The sequence below is a fragment of the Bacillus rossius genome, chromosome 10 (assembly GCF_032445375.1).
Source record: "Bacillus rossius redtenbacheri isolate Brsri chromosome 10, Brsri_v3, whole genome shotgun sequence".
NCBI classification, from domain to species: domain Eukaryota; kingdom Metazoa; phylum Arthropoda; class Insecta; order Phasmatodea; family Bacillidae; genus Bacillus; species Bacillus rossius.
In genome coordinates, this window is record NC_086337.1 from 38,103,612 (window position 1) to 38,123,506 (window position 19,895).

The 19,895-nt window shown below is 37.8% G+C and overlaps 2 protein-coding genes across 2 annotated transcripts; one reads left to right on the top strand and one right to left on the bottom strand.

Moving 5' to 3' along the window:
- The first annotated feature begins 3,009 nt into the window (after positions 1-3,009).
- On the top strand, positions 3,010-10,410 carry LOC134535992 (flavin reductase (NADPH)). Its single transcript, XM_063375474.1, has 5 exons — positions 3,010-3,470; positions 7,478-7,642; positions 8,167-8,256; positions 9,432-9,563; positions 10,144-10,410. Exons 1-5 carry the CDS (start codon positions 3,398-3,400, stop codon positions 10,287-10,289), a joined length of 606 nt encoding a protein of 201 aa, XP_063231544.1. The 5' UTR covers positions 3,010-3,397; the 3' UTR covers positions 10,290-10,410.
- Positions 10,411-10,896: 486 nt separating this feature from the next.
- LOC134535991 (N-alpha-acetyltransferase 80) lies at positions 10,897-17,118 on the bottom strand. Its single transcript, XM_063375473.1, has 4 exons — positions 16,829-17,118; positions 16,244-16,374; positions 14,970-15,045; positions 10,897-11,563 (listed from the first exon to the last, which is right to left on the bottom strand). The coding sequence occupies exons 1-4, from the start codon at positions 16,933-16,935 to the stop codon at positions 11,248-11,250; spliced, it is 630 nt and encodes a 209-aa protein (XP_063231543.1). The 5' UTR covers positions 16,936-17,118; the 3' UTR covers positions 10,897-11,247.
- Between the last annotated feature and the right edge of the window lie 2,777 nt (positions 17,119-19,895).

A 19,895-nucleotide genomic window follows, 5' to 3' on the forward strand; every position in this document is an offset into this window, starting at 1 on the left:
GATCGGGTGAGAACCGGCTGAAGGTAGCGTCGGTACGACGTCAAAATTTAAATTTAACTTAACTTGCGTTTTTCTGTTTGTAACTGTCTCCCCCTTAGACATCGTCGCACGTATTTGTTTGTTAATGCTTTTTAAAGAATAATGAAACTTCTTTCTTCCGTGTACCTGCACTTTGCAGTAATTTTGTAAATGTAATTTTTTTGTAATATAACTTCATACGTGGAAATTATGTCCCTTTTTGACGATCGTTGATTGGATCGTTCACTGTGTAGCCGGCTTACCCATGCAAATTATAATTGTCAATTAACTCGTTTTGTCAGAAATGTTAATGTAATATTTATTGTGTATTAATATTGAAGTTGTTCATGCTTTTTGTATTCAACATTGTCAGAAATGTTGACGTTATATTAATTTTAAATTAATATTGAATTTGTATAAAATGTCTGTGTACCTGAAACCTTTTACCTTGATTACCCTACTGCTCCAATCACGTAATCCGCACTCCTAGCCAGGCTCTGGTCTTCCTTCAATCCCTAATAGGCCCCCACCTATTACAAATGTCTAATTATAATTATAAATTTGGAATAACGGCACATTAGAAAGTTCGGCGCGTCATGACGCTTCCACCCCTCCCAAGCCGGCACAAAGCGGCAGTAGAGTTTTACTCACGGGCCGGGGCGGACGTGTGATCCCGCGGGGAGACTTCAACTTTTGTGCTCCTGATTCTTCATACTGGTAAATATCATAATTCATTAAAACCTCTTTTACCTCTCCCCGCGTGCCCCCGTGCCCTTTTCCGGTGCAGGGCTTAACCCGGCCGCGTTAATTTTTGCTCGTCGCGCAACAACGGTTCGCGACGCAGTCACTTTACAGTCTGGGCCGACTCCCGCGATCAGAACTTAATATAATTCGTCGAGCATACGCCTGCCGACTACAAACTTAAAGACTTGTCTCTTAATATTACCTTTGTGAGCCCGTGACTCACACAGGTGAGCCCGGGAACGAAACTAGTTCCAGTTCATCACGGGAGTGGCCGTTAACCCACTCAAACTCTTGTAGGGATTTTATTTGCAAGTGCTGCAACGTAACACGTAATTAATTATTCAGTGCGAGTGTGTGTAGTGTCAGCGTGTTGGTCAAGTTTAATTGTGTAACTTGTGCCCATCCACACTTTGTGAGATGCCGGATTAAAAACCAGCACCTAAATACAGTTTTCTTTATTTCGTAGACGCCCCCTGAACAGTTAGGAAACAGTCCTCTACACTGTTTAGGGCCAGTGCGTATTAAAAGCAGGGACTCCCTTCCACCATCAACAGCCGCCGATCCTAGTGCACGCAGGTGCAAAAACCCACGACCACCTCGGTTAATCCTCGAATTAACCTGGCGCCCACCGGAGATTTCCTTAAGAGCCACTGAAAAGCACTGCCCCGGGTCTCAATCACGAGACCGCGGGTGACTGCAATTGTTAATGAAAGTTTCCAAAGGGATGGACTTTAATAATATGCAACTTTGTCTTCCCAAGACTAAGCTGGGAACAGGCATGCTTCACTTTTACACACAGCATGTTTTCGCGCTCCTCTATTTCGGGGAGTTCATCACCACCCCTCATCGAGACTAGCCACATCGTGCTTTGTGGGGCCTTCAACCTTTGTTTCGCCGATCACCTTCAAGCCATAGTGTAAGTTTTACAAATCCTTTTGCATCGGTCCCACGGCTGGTTTTATTTGGCCGGCCTGAACTCACCAGCTGCTTAACGTAATGATGTGATCCCAAGTGTGGGAAGTTTTATTTTAATCTGTACATTTAATCGTTGTCAGTCTGGGTGCGGATCGTAGCCTCGAATTCAATTAACAGATCTTCGCCACGCAAGGCATTTGCAGTTTAGCCCGCACAGGGCCACCGGCTAGGCAAGATGTGCAGCATTCCCATTTTTAATTTAATACGGCCTGAGAAATTTCCAGGCCTGCTTTTGTCCAGCCCATGTGGCATAAAATTAAGGCCATGTGCCATTATTGTATGAAGTTTAATACCTAATAAAGAGTTCGCATGTTCGGAGGTAGTTTGCTAGTGTGTATTAGTCTAAGTGTATTTTAAGCATCATGTCCATTGGAGAATGGCCGTTCCTCACCCACCCTCACCCTCTACCTTCAATCTCTCAAGAATTCTCCTACTCAACTAACTTCTCTCTCATCATCCACCAACATCTCTACCTTTTCCGAAAGCCTCTTGTGTGGTACTCAATCGAATGGCCTTTCAAATTCTATTAAGATTGCATTCACCTGCTTTCCCCTAATCCCCACCATATGTGTTTCACACGACAACCTTCTCCTGAATCCATGCTGTTTATCGTCCACCCAACCTAGATCAAACATTACTCTCAGCATGTACCTACCTTAAAGCTTCTTCATTACTTTCCCTACAAATTGTCAGGCTTACTGGTCTGTAGTTGGCCGGGTTTGTATCATCCCTTCCTTCCGTGTAAACTGGTACCACTACCACCTCTTTCCATTTATTTGGCTACTTTCCTTCCTTCAGGGATTGTTTTAACATCACCGTTAAGTATCTACATACCTACTCACTACCCAACTTAAGGTGACTGTTCCCTATTCCATCTGGCTTAGATGTCTTCAACCTCTAAGGGCGTATCCTGTAGGTTCATCAGTCTACTTTACTAAAGTTAGGGGGGGGGGGGGGGAATTAAATTTTAGTATATTTATAATTTAAATATTTAGTAAATTTTACTTGTGATTCAAAAACCTATGATATATATCACTGCAGTAAAATAATACTTTTGTAATTTTGGTAAACTATGATAAGGAATTAGTAAAAAATCGGAATATATTTAAGGGTATGGGGGAGGTGTATTACCCTCATGTTCCCCCTCTGGATACACCACTGTCCTTCCCATCAAACTCCTGACCTCATTTCGCACCTCTTCCATCCTTGTATCTAGACCTTTCCGTTCTACTGTGTTTGCTACATTCTGAGGTTGTTAATACTAATGTACACAAATGCTAGGTTAGTATCACAAAGTGTGGTTGTTACAATGAAGAGAGGATTTTGTTACATGTTTTTAATTTAAAGGAACACTCGTTAATGATCACATCTGGTGATAGTATAAACGGGAAAGCAACTTATACAGTAGTTGCAACAAGCATAAGAGAAGATTTTTCAGCAAAAATTAGATATCATTCTGTGGTAGTAATTTTTGATGAATGTCGGAACATTCACAGCTCATATATCGACTACCTGCGTATTCTGATAAACAACGCGTTAATTTAACGTCAAGTTGCAGCCAATTTTAGCGATTCATTCTATGCTGTGGTCATGCTGACAGTTGAGTTTATGAGCGTCTTGTATGTATGTACAACTATTCTGAAATAAAGTCACAAGAAAAATGACTGTGTTAGCAATTTTTGGCGCTTCAGGCAACGTGGGGCTAGAGGTCACGAAGAAGGCATTAGCCCAAGGTACCTTGTCAATATTAAACTTTTTTTTCAGTTGGGTGATTATTTGTTGGTGGCTAATTGAAACATAAAGTGGTAGAATACTGCTTTTCGGCATTACTTATTTTGGCTAACTGTCCCGATAAAGCTGTTTTTATCCAGACTAGTGTGTGAAACTAATGGGTCACACGTTTTATGAGAAATGTCATTTTAGGAAATGATTCAAAACCATTAAGAATTAAGGGATTTTTAAAATTATTTTTTAGTAAAGTGGCTCTCCTTCAGAAATTACCATACAGATGCCATATAATTTTTATTATTATTGTTAAAGTTCTTATGTGATGTGGAAATGCAGTAAATGAACTTTTAGTAGAGGTGGGTTGTTACAGCAATTTTCGGTATCTGTTCCAACCTTTTACTGATACAGTAATGTACTAGTTACAAGTAGCTGATACTTCTGAATCAACTAGAGCATTAGCGATTCCAGGAAGCAACAAGGTATCAGCATTCTCGTTACAGGTTACACATCCTCCGTGCCATCATCACCAGCGTAAAAAGGTATTGGTGTTCTCTTTCCACGCCTTTCGTAATCTGCAGCCCCTCCCCCCCCCCCCCTGTCCAGAAATACTTCATTCCCCCCTTTCCAACATTAAAGGAGTACTTCTCACTCTCTTCCAACCTCCCGTCCCTGTTCTTACTTCTCTCCAACAGAAGAGAGAGAGAGAGGGAAAAAAAAAAAACTCCGCGTACGCAGACCGCGCGACCGTAAGGAGAATCTGATACATTATTTATCACGCCCGGTAATTCTCTACCTCTGTTACGCTCATGCCCGCCTAATACAGCCAGTATCAATTAGTTCAACATTCACTGCAGTTCGTCCTGGCCGTGTATTACCACGCACATTGTTGCGGGCTGTCATGCTTTGTAGTTAGTATCTTTATAGTGAAATAAGGAATGGATAAGTGCAGGAAAAAGACTTAATTTGAGTGGAATTTTTTCACGGAAAATAATGAGTTTGCTAAGTGTAATTTGTGTAAACAAAAACTAAGTTATAAATCATCATCGACTAATCTGAAGAAACATTTGAAACGTAAACATCCAACTGTACTGTTACCTGATCATAATCAAGATAGTTTAACATCACTATCACTGTCCAGAAGTATGAGCGATGATCGACACTCGTAACTACCCACATCTCAAGAGAGTAGTCCTAGAGAAGTTTGCTACAGTTGCTATCTCTGTTCCTTGTGAACGATTGTTCTCAAAAACTGGAATTATTGTGTCTGATCAACGTTCCCGAACATCAAGCGAGAAAGTTAAGAAAATAATGCAATACTTATTTGTTAAATAGTAACTGAACTTGCAAAGTGTTTTTTTTTATCGATATTGGCACTGCTATCTGCCTGATGTAACTCAAATGTCTATTGATATAGTATGCTCACTAATGTACCTATCTGTTTTTTTTTATTTTTAATTTTTGATAAAATCGTAAACTTTTAATGTATGAAAACACTATTTAGTTACTAATATTTTTCGAAAAAAGAAAGTCCATATCTTGATTACCTACATCTGTTATTAGAGTCAACTGAGAATTTATTTGCATTTTCATAGCTGTTAGGCGCACAAATATAAATATTATATCTTTTATTAATGTACTTTTTAATATTAAAATTTCATTAGTTTTATCATTGAACGAGACTGTGTTTTAGCTTTGCTCCCTAGATCATACATCTACATATCTATCACCTAAGGATGATGGATCTAGAACCAGTGTCCTTGGTCTTGTATCGCTATTAGCGTACTAGCTAGAATATTCAGTCTTCGCAAGAAGCACGCACTGTGCACTAAGCATACTTTGATGTGGGACAATAAACAAAACGACTCGTAACAATTTCGCTATGCGCCTCTCCTTCAACGCCTTCCCCTGTGCTTCCTCCCCTACATTCTTTCCCTTCTTTATCCCTTATTTGTCATGCCGCTCCCTCCCCTTTCACAAGCTCTGCCCAAGTGACCGTCATCTGCGATCGGGTTCTGCGCACATTGGCCGTGGTGTTGTTCCAGGTGAATTCTAAACTGATAATAAAGTACTTAATTCTTGAATAGTGTACTCGTTTGCAGTACCTGATACAGGTGTGTATCAGTTACAAAGTAGCAGGTTGATACTCTGCGACCCACCTCTAACTTTTAGTGAGTTATCATGAGACAATTAGACTGGCAAAAATTTTGCTGATTAATATTTTGCTGACAGTTTGAAAATAGCAGATAACAACCAAAGGTAATTGTTCTAAATCAAATTTCTTTTAAACCATTTACAATACCTTTGCAATGACTGCAGAATTTGTAACTACCACTAATTCTTGGTTTCTGGCTTGAGACAATGTCTGTTGCATGATGGATTGCCAGATGTTTTGGCTTGCCTTTTTGCAGCTGTATTCAAAGGCAATTAACAATCTAGATACCAGCAGATCATTTCACCAAATAATTAAAATACAACATTGATTATCTGACTACTGATCAACTGAACATCACAAATTCAAATGCCATGTAGTTCTGATAGCAGGCGCTAGTGCAAGATTAAGTGGCAAAAAACAAGTGTCTCCACTCTGAATTATAATACAAGGTAAAATTCTTGCATTGTGGCTTTTCCGTAATTGAAATAATAAAATTTGGAAAATATTTTTTTTGAACCTTTATTTACCCTAAAAACAGTGTTTCTAAATTCCTACTGGTTTCTGAGAAATCACTATTCGTAAATTGTGTTACAATACCTGTGCATAGACGCGGCCACCGCAATTTTTGTTTTCCAGTGGGTCGGTGTGTTTATGTTTTGGAGAAATTAAGTCAAATATTGAGAATGGTCAATTAGGTTAGGTTAGCTTCATTAAAAATACCTACTACTTTAAAACATTGTGGATAGTTAGTTAGGTTAGTATAGCTACATTAAAAATATTTTTAATAGTTGCTTAGGAATTATGAATTTCCGATATAGCTATCCTGACCTAACCACCTGTCCCCACAATTTCACAGTTTTTTAATACAGCTCTACTAACCTAATCAACCGTCCACACTTTTAAGTGTTTCTAATATAGCTTTGTTATTCTTTAATTTCTCCTTCACGTAAGTCTATGAAAGATGAAAGACAACATGGACATCTTTCATGCATGTACTTATCCAATAATATGTGCTACTGAGTTATGTAACCTTAGGTGAACTTCGGAAGTATTCAGTTGCTACGCTATGTTGTGATTCCAAAGCAACCATTTAAAGTATTTTACAGATAAACAAAAACATCTGTTTTCGCACGGAATTGTACTGTACAAATTTTTATCATGTCGATGGAAAAGTTCACTGAAGTTCAAAAATATCCATGTTAATGGAATAAATGTATAGAATAATATAGAAAGCAATATATGCAAGATAATGCTTGGGATTTGATTTCTTAAGATGTTATTAAGGAAATAATAATTGGTATTAATTCCCATTGATCTTAATTTTCCTTTTATTTTTTTGACAATCGTTAAAGAATTACACGTCATGAAATAATTGTTGCTGACCTCAAGCAAGTAGTTGATTGTCCTTCTGCTAAAATGCTTTCCCTGTAATTTAGCTTTTTCTTCTCAATTTTATTCTTGATGACAAATAAAATGCTATCAAACTGAGTTACCTATATTCATTGTTTGCCCTCATGCCCCTGCTTGATCAAATTCTCCAAATTATTTGCTTTTTGAATTGACTTCATGAACCCATTTATTTTTTACGTTTGCACACTGCTGGAGCCAGCAGAATACCATCAACTTCGAGATCATCACCTGAATCCCACGGCATGTGTCTTTACGACATCGCAAACTTAGACTGTCCTGTGTGGCCACCTGTTGCAGCGAACGTAGTGTAGCCTCGCCTTTAGGCTCAACGTGTAGAATGCCAAGTTAACTACAGTAACCACAAAAGGAGTTTTTTTTTTTTTTTTTGTAGTAGTTGAAAGGCAATCTGTTAAGATCCACCAAATAATTTTTGTTTGGCTTTGTTGCTAGGTTTTAAAGTGCGGGCTTTGCTGCGTGACCCATCCAAAATGCCCGAGGAGTTACGGACACAAGTCGCCATTGAACAAGGCGATGCTACGAAAGCAGATGATGTTAAGCGCACTGTGGAGGGCTCCGATGCAGTCGTCGTAGCACTTGGAACCAGAAATGATTTATGTGAGTGAACATTACACGTATACTGTTTAGGCCTGTACATCATGAAAACTTAAATATATTTTTAAATAATTTCTTGTATTTGTGTTGAACTGCATTTTTTTTAAAAAGTTTTTTTTTACAGGTTTTTTGAAAGAAAAGAAGCTGTCATAAAATATTCTAGTTATCTTGAGGTTTGCATGGAGTGTTGTATTTTTTTGTGTTTATATATATATATATATATATATATATATATATATATATATATATATCTGTTTGTGTGTGGTGTGTGCAAATATTGATTTAAAGTACTTTTAACAGTGTTACCAACTGTGAAAGACAGTATTACTTAATATCAAAACTTGAAAACATGTACAAATAGCTGAAATTGCTTTTGTTGTTTGATAGAATTTTGCTTTGTAAAATTAGGATAGTGGATAAGACTATGAAACAACTTCTACAGTTAAATACTGAAACAATGTGTGCTACTTTTTAAAGTTATTAATATATATCGCAAGTTTATGTTATGGTGGTTGTTACTTGTACAGCACCGACTACAGCAATGTCAGATGGGATGAAGAACATTATCTCAGCAATGAAGTGTCTGCAAGTGGACATGGTGTCAGTGTGTCTTTCAGGTATAGTTGTGTTTCTTAATGTGAAATGTTTAGATTGAATGTGTACATTGAATAGAGGTGTGCAAAGACCATTTTTTTAAAAAAATTCAAATCAAAACCTAAGACAAAGATTTAAGTTTTTGCCAAAGACAAAGTTGAAGATAATTTAATATATTTGGATACATTAACTTATGTACATAGTTACATTTGAAAGGTCTGCATTGTAAAAGTAGTTGCAAAGATTGAGATGGCATACAGGTAGTGTGGAGCTCTAAACAACTGAAGCTTAATATTTATTAAGATGACCAAAATAGTCGTGCAAGGATCCCTGTTTGTTGATATAATTTTATCTCCTTTAGAAGAGTATAGTTAGTTGGGGAGGGGGGGGGGGGAGAGTGATCCTATGTATATCTGGTTGGGAGGGATGATTCTTTGTTCATTTACACTTTTATTTTAGAAGAATATCCAGCTTCCAAAATCTAAGTGTTGGCTGTAGCTCCTGTCGATAAAGTCTCGCCTTATATTTAACATTTTGTAGTAAAAACTTAGCTCGTTTTCTTTTATTTCTCCAATGCGTGCAACTTGTGTAAAACATGCCAAGGTATTTATTTTTAGCCTCCTTACGACAGGAGTCGACCCTTTTATATTGTTAACTAGGCATGAGAAGATAATTGCCTGAGCTGTCAAGATAAAATATGGGGGGGAGGGGTGATGGCTTGTAGTTACTGTGCTAAGGGTTGAGGGTGGGATTGCATCCGTTCGTTCATTAGAAAAACATACTGACAGTTCTAATCCCTTTTTAACAGCTTGATTGCGTCTCTTGCTGGTAACATACAGTTAGCTGCTACCGCGGATGTTATTTATGGCTTGGGACAAATGTTAAATCCAGCGTTTAAGGCTCTCTGGTCTTTTTAAAAAAAATTTGGAAATCTTAAAATATTCCGAACAGTCCTGAAGTCAAAAAAAAATATTTTTTTGGTTTGTTTGAATTCATGCACATCCCTAGCATTAAATACATATGGCTGCTGTATTACATATCATGCTTAATTTTTGTAAATTCTTATAAATTATTTTTCTCTTGGAATCCAAACCTTAAATAGTTTATGTTAGTTGGTATAGGAATTTATTTTAGAGTTATTCTAGGGTTAATTTACTATATAATAGCCTCTCTAATGGTGGTATAATTCTTATGACAGCATTTCTATTCTTCGAAGACGACAAAGTCCCGGCTGTGTTTCGTAACGTCAATGCTGACCACAAGAGAATGTTTGATGCCTTAAAGGCCAGCGGGCTAAAGTGGATTGCTGTCTTGCCACCACACATTTCCGGTAAGCTTTGATTTACTTTGTTAAAAAAATTTACTTTGCGCTGGCTTTACAATGTGACTGACAAAAAATGGCTCGCTGCAAGTGTAAAGACCTGGCCAGTTAAGTGTGTAGTAAAGCACAGTTGTTTGCTAGGAATGTTATCTTTTCATTTGAAAATGAATGCTAATTATTAAAATATAAAGATAAAACTTTTTCACAAATAATTTCCCCTTGATTTAAGTGAACAGATTCCAACTGTTTATATTAATGTATGACTTAACTGAAGTGAGCCTTTAAGAAAATAAGTGCAAGTTAGTAAAAGACTCATGAAAATGAGGAGTTTCATGACTTCTGACACTGTTATTATTATGTTACTTTCAGAACTTTCATGTCCTGCAGAATGCCTGAAATTTCCTACTTGTTCTGTGAAGTGATTATGATCACAGCCTTAGAATTACAAGCAATATTGAAATTTTCACAAATTGGCCAGTATGTTCTCTACACAAATTTACTGAATGGTATAGACGAATGGTACAAGGTCAGGTTAAAGTTTTATTATTATTTTATGCTACCAGCTGCATGTATTATTGTTTGTTTGCAGATAATCCAAGTAGCAAATACACAGTGAAAGAAGATGCAAGTCCAGGGCGTCAAATTTCGAAAGAAGACCTTGGCGCGTTTCTTGTAGAAAGCTTGTCGAAACCAGAGTATTACAATAAGGTTTTAGGGATAGCTACCAATACGTGAGACATCAATTAGAGTAAAATGTGTATTATTGTCCAGCTATGTTTTGTTGAACACAGTAAACATGAATGTTATTTTATATAATATATATATAAATGGAGATTAAATTTCCTATGCATATTAAGATTTTTTTTTTTTTCATAAATAACCATTCTCCTAACTTTTTCAGGCAAAGTACCTTTGAAATTTCCATTTTCACCTTTAAAGAAAATAACGTAACTTTTTTATCTTATCTTATAAAACACTCTCCCCCTTTCCAAGAGAGAAAATTGAGAATTATAATTTGGACAGCATGTTATGTATCACATTGTAAATTTTGCAGTATGGTTTTTACTAAGGTATGAGGGGTACTATTGTACAGAGCTACCTAGTTGATTAGAAATTATTTTTAAAAATATTTTTATATTAATTATAATAGCATGAAAGGTTGGCCAAGCTAAAGATGGATGATATTCTCACAGCAAGCGTATACTTGCAACCCTTTTTTTCAGTGGATGTATTCTTCTGCAGTAGTGGGAAACCTTAGTGTGCTAGTCCAACTTATCCCTGACTGGTTCATCATGCTTTGCCGTCACTGACTAAAAGCACAGATTAAGAACTGAATGGCAGCTGTGTTCAGGAAGATTTATTATAGGACGAGGTTTAAAGGGAAAATGGTGGGGAAAGAAAGATCTCCAATGCACTTGCATGTTGTCATGGTGCATCCAGTACTTCATGTTCACACACAGGGGTGATACCACTCGGAGGTAGACAAAAGGAAAAGACCAGGGTTCTTTCTGTCTGGTATCTACTTTGTGAACAGTTCAAACGCGCAAGGAAAATTATTTTTACCATAACTGGTGTACATTTGAAGTTTTCACAAATAATGTTTATACTATTTTCACATTATGAAACATAATGTACTCTTAATGCTTGGATGTGATTTACTAAGCCAAGCATTAAAATTAAAGGCACAACTGGTTTATTTTTCCTTTTTGAGAATTTTCCTCATGAAAGTTTTGTGTGCGCTTGCAGCATATGCATGGGGCTTTAGAGAGGGAGGAGGTGGGGGTGGTGGTGGCGGTTTCTCGGCTGTAGTTGGACCTGGAGCTAGATTCTCTACTGTTTTTAATTTAGCTTCCTCTGAACAGTCATTCTTGTTGATATCTGAGTTGGTGTCACGCCCATGGATTGGGCTGGAACCGTAGATGGAAAATGGTTCACACTTCGCGTAGCCCAATGCAGCATAGAAGCCTTGCTGGTCATCCGTTGATAGATAGATTGTGTGGATGCCTACACTGAAACACGGACCAACAAGTATATTCAGTGAGAAGGGCTGCCCTCTAAACCCTTACCGAAAACATTGTGGTGATTGATAACTGTTTTTGATGTGTAAACATCTTAGCTCTCAGTGCACAGCGTTGGTAGAAGTAATTTTGTGAAAGGAACGGAAATGCATCCCTTAACACGGTGCTGCTATCTGTGGAAGTCTCAGAAATCTAAAAAATATGGCGGACCCGTGTGATTAATCTATTTATAAACTTTTGCGAACATCATGGGGATGTAATACGCATTTTGGTGGGCCAAACCAAACTTTCTAATACTTGTAATTTATAGTCATAAGAAGAAATAATGACAACTTAAAAAATATGCATTATCATTTTGATAATCCTTAGTCAACATTGAAATGTAGAGATAAAACAGCGTTCAAAATACTATAGAGAGATAGCCTATACATATTCAACACCATGTTCAATAAAAGAATTTTGTAATGAAATTTTTACTGTTGAATCTTAATGCTGAATCACTTCAATAAGGTTAAGGCTTATTTGGTGGCAGTATCTGTTGTTTAAGGGAAATCAAAATCTCATAGTCATCACACATTTTTTTACTAAAATCAAGTTTAGAAAGTAGAGATGCGATTTTTATACAACAAAAATTTGTTAAGATAAAGCTATTCATGATAGCGGATTTATTTAAAAAGCAGAGTACCTATACAAAAGTACACCAAACAATTTAAATCAATAAGTCATAGAACTGACACATAACTATTGTAGTACATACTAAAAAAGAAAGAAAGCAGGTGATCAAATGTAGTTAGTTCAGCACTACACAGAGCATGTGGATTGCATGCAATTGGTGAGCTATTGATATAGATATTCAACTACGTGCATGCACTCTCTACAGGCATCAACGTAACCAAACATGAATGATACCAACTAGCACTGACTACATTTCATAAGTGGTACACAGCGGCAACGAAGACTAACAGGTAAAGGTTATAAGGTTTGAAAATGTCTTTAAAAGAAAATTTACACATTGGTCAACTTTGTATTTCTGTTAATTAAAAAAGCTGTAAAATCCAATACAATGCTAGCTAGTCCAAGGATAATTTTATAATAAGTGTTAAACTTAAATTGTGCATTAAAAAATCCAATTTGTAAGTCGTTAGCTAGCAGTCCAATACATAAGTACCATTTGAATGTTATTGAGACCAATTACCTATTAGTATTTATAGTTCTCCATAAAATAGCTCTGCAGGGCTCAAAAGGTAACTATATTGTGAAATTTGATTTGAAAGATAATTATTACTCTGATAACTTAATTTAATAAATGATAGAATATCTAAGCCAGTTTATTTATAAATCACTTGCATTCGAGATTTACATTTGATGTGCTGGCGCTTATTAAGACTATACTTATCAAATATTTTGCCATTACAACGTTGGGCAGTAGGAAGTTTAACGTAGGTACATGAGTTTCAGGAGTTTACAGCTGACTAATAGAATATACCTGTACAACAGACAAGTTCAAAAACCAGAAAAACACATGTAATTTGTTCTACATGTGCAATAAAATACAGTAAGTCCTAGTCGTACCGATTTACGTTGTTTCGGATTAACGTCGCTAATGTTTGAGTACTCATGTTTCAATTAAAGTTGTCGCCGATTCACAATAACGTCGTTTACAATGACCGTAAATATTTATTTTAACCAAAACACCGTATATAATTCGTTTATAATTCTTTGTTTCCTTCGGTAGTTAATTTATGCTATGTAGCGTAAGCTACACGTTCACCGCCTTATCTTATCATACATCATGAGGGACGCTTCCTGCTCTTACGTACAGTATGTACTATATATCTGTTTTTATATTTCAATCAATAAAGGTAATAAAGCAGCTGGTTAAATAACCATTCTATAAAGCTGAGAAGTACTAGTTGGACTTGTTTCCCACGCTGTCGGTTGTCATTTGCTGATAAAATTGCCCGTTGTCACGTCTGTATGCCAGCGCTTCCGGCCGACCTTGGGCCGTGGCCGGTGGGTGGCATGAAACATGGCTCATTTTGCGTCGTTTCTATTTACGTCGCGGTTTTCAGGAACGTAACCCCGACGTAAACCGAGGACTTACTGTACACCATGCTCATATTCTAATACACATAGGAGTTCTTACTATGATATTTACACAGCTACAGTGCTACCAACAGAAGCACGACCCTAAATCTCGATTCCTCCATGATACAGGTGACAGTTGGAGCACACTTCCAACTGTGCACCTCCACAATGTTAAAACTTGCATTGGAGATTGTTACAACCTAGACCTCCCAGCTAGCTAAAAATTGGTGTGAATTGCAAATACAGTAAACTCCCTATTATCCGCGCATGCTACGAAAAAATACAGCACATATGTAAATCTGGAATTTATTACAAGTGAGCAATTCTGAACTCTACTGACGAGTGTATTGTGTGCAGTATACAGTAAAACTGCCACAGGCGAGCCCAGTGCGAAGGCGCAGATGACTCACGAAGCAGCGTCGTCTGACTGCTTCACTATTTAGAGGAACAAGACGACGATGCACAGTTGGCTGAAAAACTTATGTTGCGGAAATTCTATCTAGAATTAAGAAAATATGTTTCCAAAGAAGAAACAAAAACAAGTGACTGATTTTTCCAAAAAGAAATTTAAAGAGTTGTGCTTTTTTAGTGTCTAATGAAGTCTCTGCATACGTACAGTACTGTATCCTTGTTAGGGAGTAATTACCAAGCACTTTTATGATTACATCACTGAAATGTATTGTATGTTAAATATTCAGTAAAATAATAACATTTTAGCATCATTTAATAATTTTTACTATTAACTGTAACTTTTAGTGTACATAAATTTTTAGATTTTTAAGTTGAAATTAATGATTCCTTTTTTGTTTCCCATTTTCGGCTCTTTTGTGGATTATCTGCGATTTTCACTATCCGCGGTGGCCCTGCCACTTAATTTCGCGGATAATCGGGCGTATACTGTACATAAAAACACTTGAATTTGTTGAGTTCATTAATAATGTTTAAATTCCATAAAAATGTTGCTTTAAACGATTCATGATAAAAATAAAGCCTCTGGAGAACGACTGATTTTTACTACTTTTTATTATCCTTAAACCGAAAATTCACATAAGCTCAAAGGCTGCCATCTTCCGACCACAACACACTGTTCCAGATAATTCACAATACAGCAAAAAAAATTTGGTGATTTGAGAAAACAAAACGTACAGAAACTTAACTTACTTTCACTGACATACATACTACCTAAACCCTAAACATATTCACTGTCCAGCACAAAATATGACTGCCCTTTCTGCCCCCGCTCTAGATTCATTCGTGCAAGGTATGATGAAAAGGGTTAGGCGTTAGCTTGATGTGGAAGTGTACATACCTTGTTGCATACTCTTCACATTTCTCCATTAACAGCCTGCCTAAACCTTTCTTCCTGTGTCCTGGGTGGATTAACACTGCAGCACAAAATACAAAGGTGTTGGGTGAATTCATGGCCAAATTGAGTTTATATTTGAAATATACTCGCCAAGTCTCACATGCATTACAAAAAAATTTATTTTGAAGACACATGCAAGAAAATCACGGGCAATGGATGTATTTGTGGGAAGAAGTGCAGACCTTATTTTTTTTTATTTATTGGATTACAGAAGTTTAATAAAATAGGTTTGAACTATCTTGATGTTCAGCCAAGGAACATACATGCAGTATAAGGTACATTTACACCTGACAATCACATACATAAATATGTTTATTAGTATAGTTATGAATGTGTGTGTCAGTTGTTCTGTGACAGTAGTTTTTGTTTTTGTATAGTGTCAGCAGTAAAGGTTCCCTAACTGTTTGCCTGGCAATCAAAATCCACAATAAATAAGTAATAATAACTAAACATTAACCACCAACATTTCATGCTAAACCATTATTACCTATTTCTATTAAATAACACTCACAGAAATGGAAACTTTTTGTTGGCCTACCTATATATAGAGTATTAACAACCTATATGAAAACACGTCTTATGGGGGTGAGTGACTTTTAGAGGGAGAGGGGATGTGTAGTGTGTGTGAGAGAGATAGTTGTACAACACATGCCCACTCATCTGAAAATTAATTTGGCACAGAACAATAAGTGCGACAACACTCAGGTCTGATTCTACATTTAATATTTCTCTGTAATAAATTTTTGTTGAGTGTCATGCCAAAAAATATTAAGTGTCAGTTCCTAGATCTTGTGAGGCATAAGTAAGCAAAATTTGAATAACCAACCACACAATTGTTATAATTCAGGTTTTTAAAGGTCAGCTGCTACTCCAAGACAACTACCATGTGCAAAGAAAGAGCAGACAGTTTTTACGAGGTGTAAGGTGAAGGGTAATAATACACCAAACATATAAAGAGCAAGAAATAAATTGCAAAATAAGATTTTTTAGGCTTGGTAGCAGGCCTAGCCTTTGAATGATGTTATCACAGATGGGCCTGTCTAAATACTACTGACATTTTTGCGACTGTTTGTTAAGGTTCATAAAACATTAAAATTTTATAATACAAGGATGATATTTTATACGATGAGGCCCTGAACACTCATGCATACACTTGAGAGCATGGATATCTGGAAACTTGGACCAGGTCCAACAGAGTCCCAGCACGAAGAGCATACCTGAGTGAACGGTGCAGCTACCAGGGTGGCTGAGGAGAGGCGACAGCTTGGCGTGCCCTATCACCTGGTCAGACTGGACCAGGCAAAAGCATGTTGGCAACTCGTCCCGAGATGTACGGAGAGTGGCACACCTGCACAGCAAGTGGGACATTTGAGAGCACTACATCGGGGTGATTAGTATTATTGGTTTGAAATGCTACCTTAATCCCATAATATCAGATAACATTAAGAAAATCAGATGTAAATGGCATGAACTTTTCTGGAGAAAAAAAAAAATACTACACTAAAATCTCTAATCTGGCATGTTCGGGACACGCCACAGAGTTTATGTGGATATGACACACATATTCCTAGAAAGCAGTTAGTTATTTTGGTTCTCAGCATGTTAAAATAAAAGCCGTACAGCATCCCGCTTTCTGCCACTCATGTTTACTGTGCTGAAGTTCTAATTTAATTTTTATTGTATAATTGCACATTTCGATGTAAAAAAAACCGGGATGGAATTTGTCAGCGTTACGTGGAATGACTTGTCTCTGTACAATGACGAACGTACTTAACCTTAAAACTGTCGTAATTGTTACCTACCTTGAATTTATGCTTCTTGGCCATTCAGAGTTAAGTAATTCACAGCACTGGTTGACAATGGAAGGGTGATCGTGTAATTTCACAACATTAACAGAAGATTCCAACATGTGCACACAAAATCATTACTCAAAACATAGTGCTTTATAAAAACAACATCCTTATCTATGACGCTGTAGAGTAAGACAACGGTTTATTAATGTTCCAATAAATATACTGCACGACTGTTCTGCCACCTACCGTTTTCCAACTCATTCTCATACTGGTAGTGTGATCTAGTAGGTTTACGAACTTCGTTCTACTGTCACCGTGGCGGGCTATTTTAATTTGAATTTAGTACTGTTGTTTTTATTATTATAGTTGAAATGCTATTTTTAATACATTCATTAGTGTTCATTTTTTTTTAAATTCCTTACACAATTCACAGGAAATAGTATAAAATCCATGTTCATAAATTAATGTTAACTGTTCAAATTTCATTTTCAAAACTATTTAATAAAAACGTATATAATCTCATATTATTTGCTTTTATGCAAATATTATTTCCACATACGTTGACGTCGACCCAAGTGTCTACCTAGCTTCCGCAGCCCGTTATGCCACGCCAACGCCTTCTCCTGCCCTGTGTGGCGAGAGCGCCGTATTGTGCAGTGCAGGTCGCCTAGAGCCGGGGGGAGAAGACACGCGCGTTAGGGGGGCCAACGGCCGAAGAGGAATTTCCTTTGAGAAGATTCGGAGGTTGTGTAAATAATCGTATTAATAAATAATTGTAATCGTTCTGTAAATATTCTTTGTTAATTCCTTTTTATAGTGTTTTTATTAATATTTAAGGGATTGTGTTAATCATTGTTCACTGGGCGACCGCGTCACGGTCTCCCGCTTGCGACACGTCAGGGGCGACCCGAGCCGCGAGGGAGGGGGGAGAGAGTTAGTCGCGCGCCCGACCGGCAGTCCCCGACAGGCCTTCACAGTGGACAGACGCAGTAGCGTAGCCAGGATTTGTGTATGGGGGGTGTTATGAAGCATGCTCCTCCCCCCCCCCCCCTATTAAAGCGGGTGGTCCGGGGGTCCTCCCCCGGAAAAATTTGGATTTTAAGGTGTAAAATAGTGCTATTTTAGCATTTTTCGGTACTTAAATTTAAATATTGTAATGGTAAAAATTTTATTAATTTTTAATATGAAATTTGTTTGAGTGATGAATAAGAAATTTAATTAAATATTTGGTGCTAAGGGGGGGGTTTGAACCCCTAAAACCCCCCCCTGGCTACGCCCCTGGACAGACGTGCCACGCAGGACGCCGAGGCGGGCAGCGCCTAAGTGGACGACGGCGTTGTGACGTAGGGAGCAGCAACGACTTTCCAGACTACTGGGGATAGTGCCCTGGTCTGGGAACGAGCTCGGTCGGGCAGCGTCATTGGCTCAATAGGTCAAGCAGCAGGCACGGGCCAATCGCGGCACGTGGACAGCGACAGGATAGACTGCGAATTACCGGCACGTTAGCATGGGATGGGGAGAGGCCAATGATAGGACCGCACGCTTTACCAAGGAACAGTCATCTCTCTTTCCCACTTAGTTTGTACATATATGGGTTTAGAGTTAGATTTTCAGTGTTATAAATAGTTTGTGCAGGACAGTGTGTCAGTGGTGGAGCAGGTGAACAATACTTGCGTTGCCGCTCAAAGCTTCAGACTGTCGCAGGCGGAGCCGGGCCAGCCCCATGTAGAGTCCCTGTGCGAATAAAAAAGACATTCTGCTAACACAGGCTTTGAATAATTACGTATTCGAGCTGGTTCCTCCCGGACCAATAATCTGGCCAAACCCTTCTCTACCTAGAGCAGCTGGGCAGCCGGGCATAAATCAACGACGGAGGGACAGCCTGGTGACGTCAACATGATTTTCCACATACTTACCTCACCTTTAATTTTTGGCAAATGTAAGACTTGAAAGATAATATTTTTAAAGATGAAACTAAGGCATATAATGTGTAACTGATCGCAACGAATATTGGCCTACGTTTCCGTTGCAGCCATAAGCAAGTCTGGTACTCCGTATTCCACATTAATAGCAAGCAAAGATTTCTTCACAGAATGCTACAGATGCTGTAGTGTTAATTATGACCCCACAAGCCAGATGCTTAGTTAGATGGTGGTTTTTGGACGGTGGCATATCGGACTCAAAGGGGCCACAGGCCCAGACGATGTCAAAATGTTGGAGAGAGCTGGCCATATGTTCCATTTCATGGGAGATAGTATGTAACAAATATAGAAATGCATCATCAGCATATGTAATGGATCTGATGTAAAGGCCAATATTGAATATAAAGTCCTGTTTATAAAGAATGCAGAGTAGAGGGATCAATACTTCACCTTGGGGAGTACTTGTACCTGATGCAATACAGTTCCCAAATTTTGATATAAGTAGTTCTGCATGTAAGAAAATTTGTAGAGAACAGTGATAAGATAATAAGGGATACTCAAGGCTCCCAGCTTTTGTACCAGGACTGACACATAAACAGTATCAAATGCATCAATGCAATCTAGAAAAGATGTAATAAGAATACTCTTATGATCCAGAGATTCTCGTATCCACCTTAGGTTAGGAGTATGGTCACAGCATCAATGGTTGATCTAGCATGGCGGAATCCAAACTGCTCCCTGCGTATAAGATGGTGTGCCTCCAGCCACCATTCAAGCCAGTTTTTCAGTATGCATCCAAACATTTTCCAAAGACAGGACATTAGAGTTATGGGTCGAAAAGAGGAAACAATAGTAGGATCTTTGTTAAGTTTCAATTATCTCCTTCCACTGCTTTGGGATGTATCCATGTAGTGTCATTCCATTGGCCACTTTGGAAGATTGAAGATGTGTGTATAAGATATCCCATTTGTTTCAGGTGATTTCTTACAGTTTAGGAGCACTGTGCAGTATAATACCAGCACCTAATTAAAAAACTAAAATGTACTGATAACAGCCACCGAGGGGAGGCTGGAGGCCAAATCCTCAGCAGCCAAGCACCAGGAGGTGTAGCCGAGTTTCCAGATTTTTTTTTAATGCTTGTGTTTATCTTGATA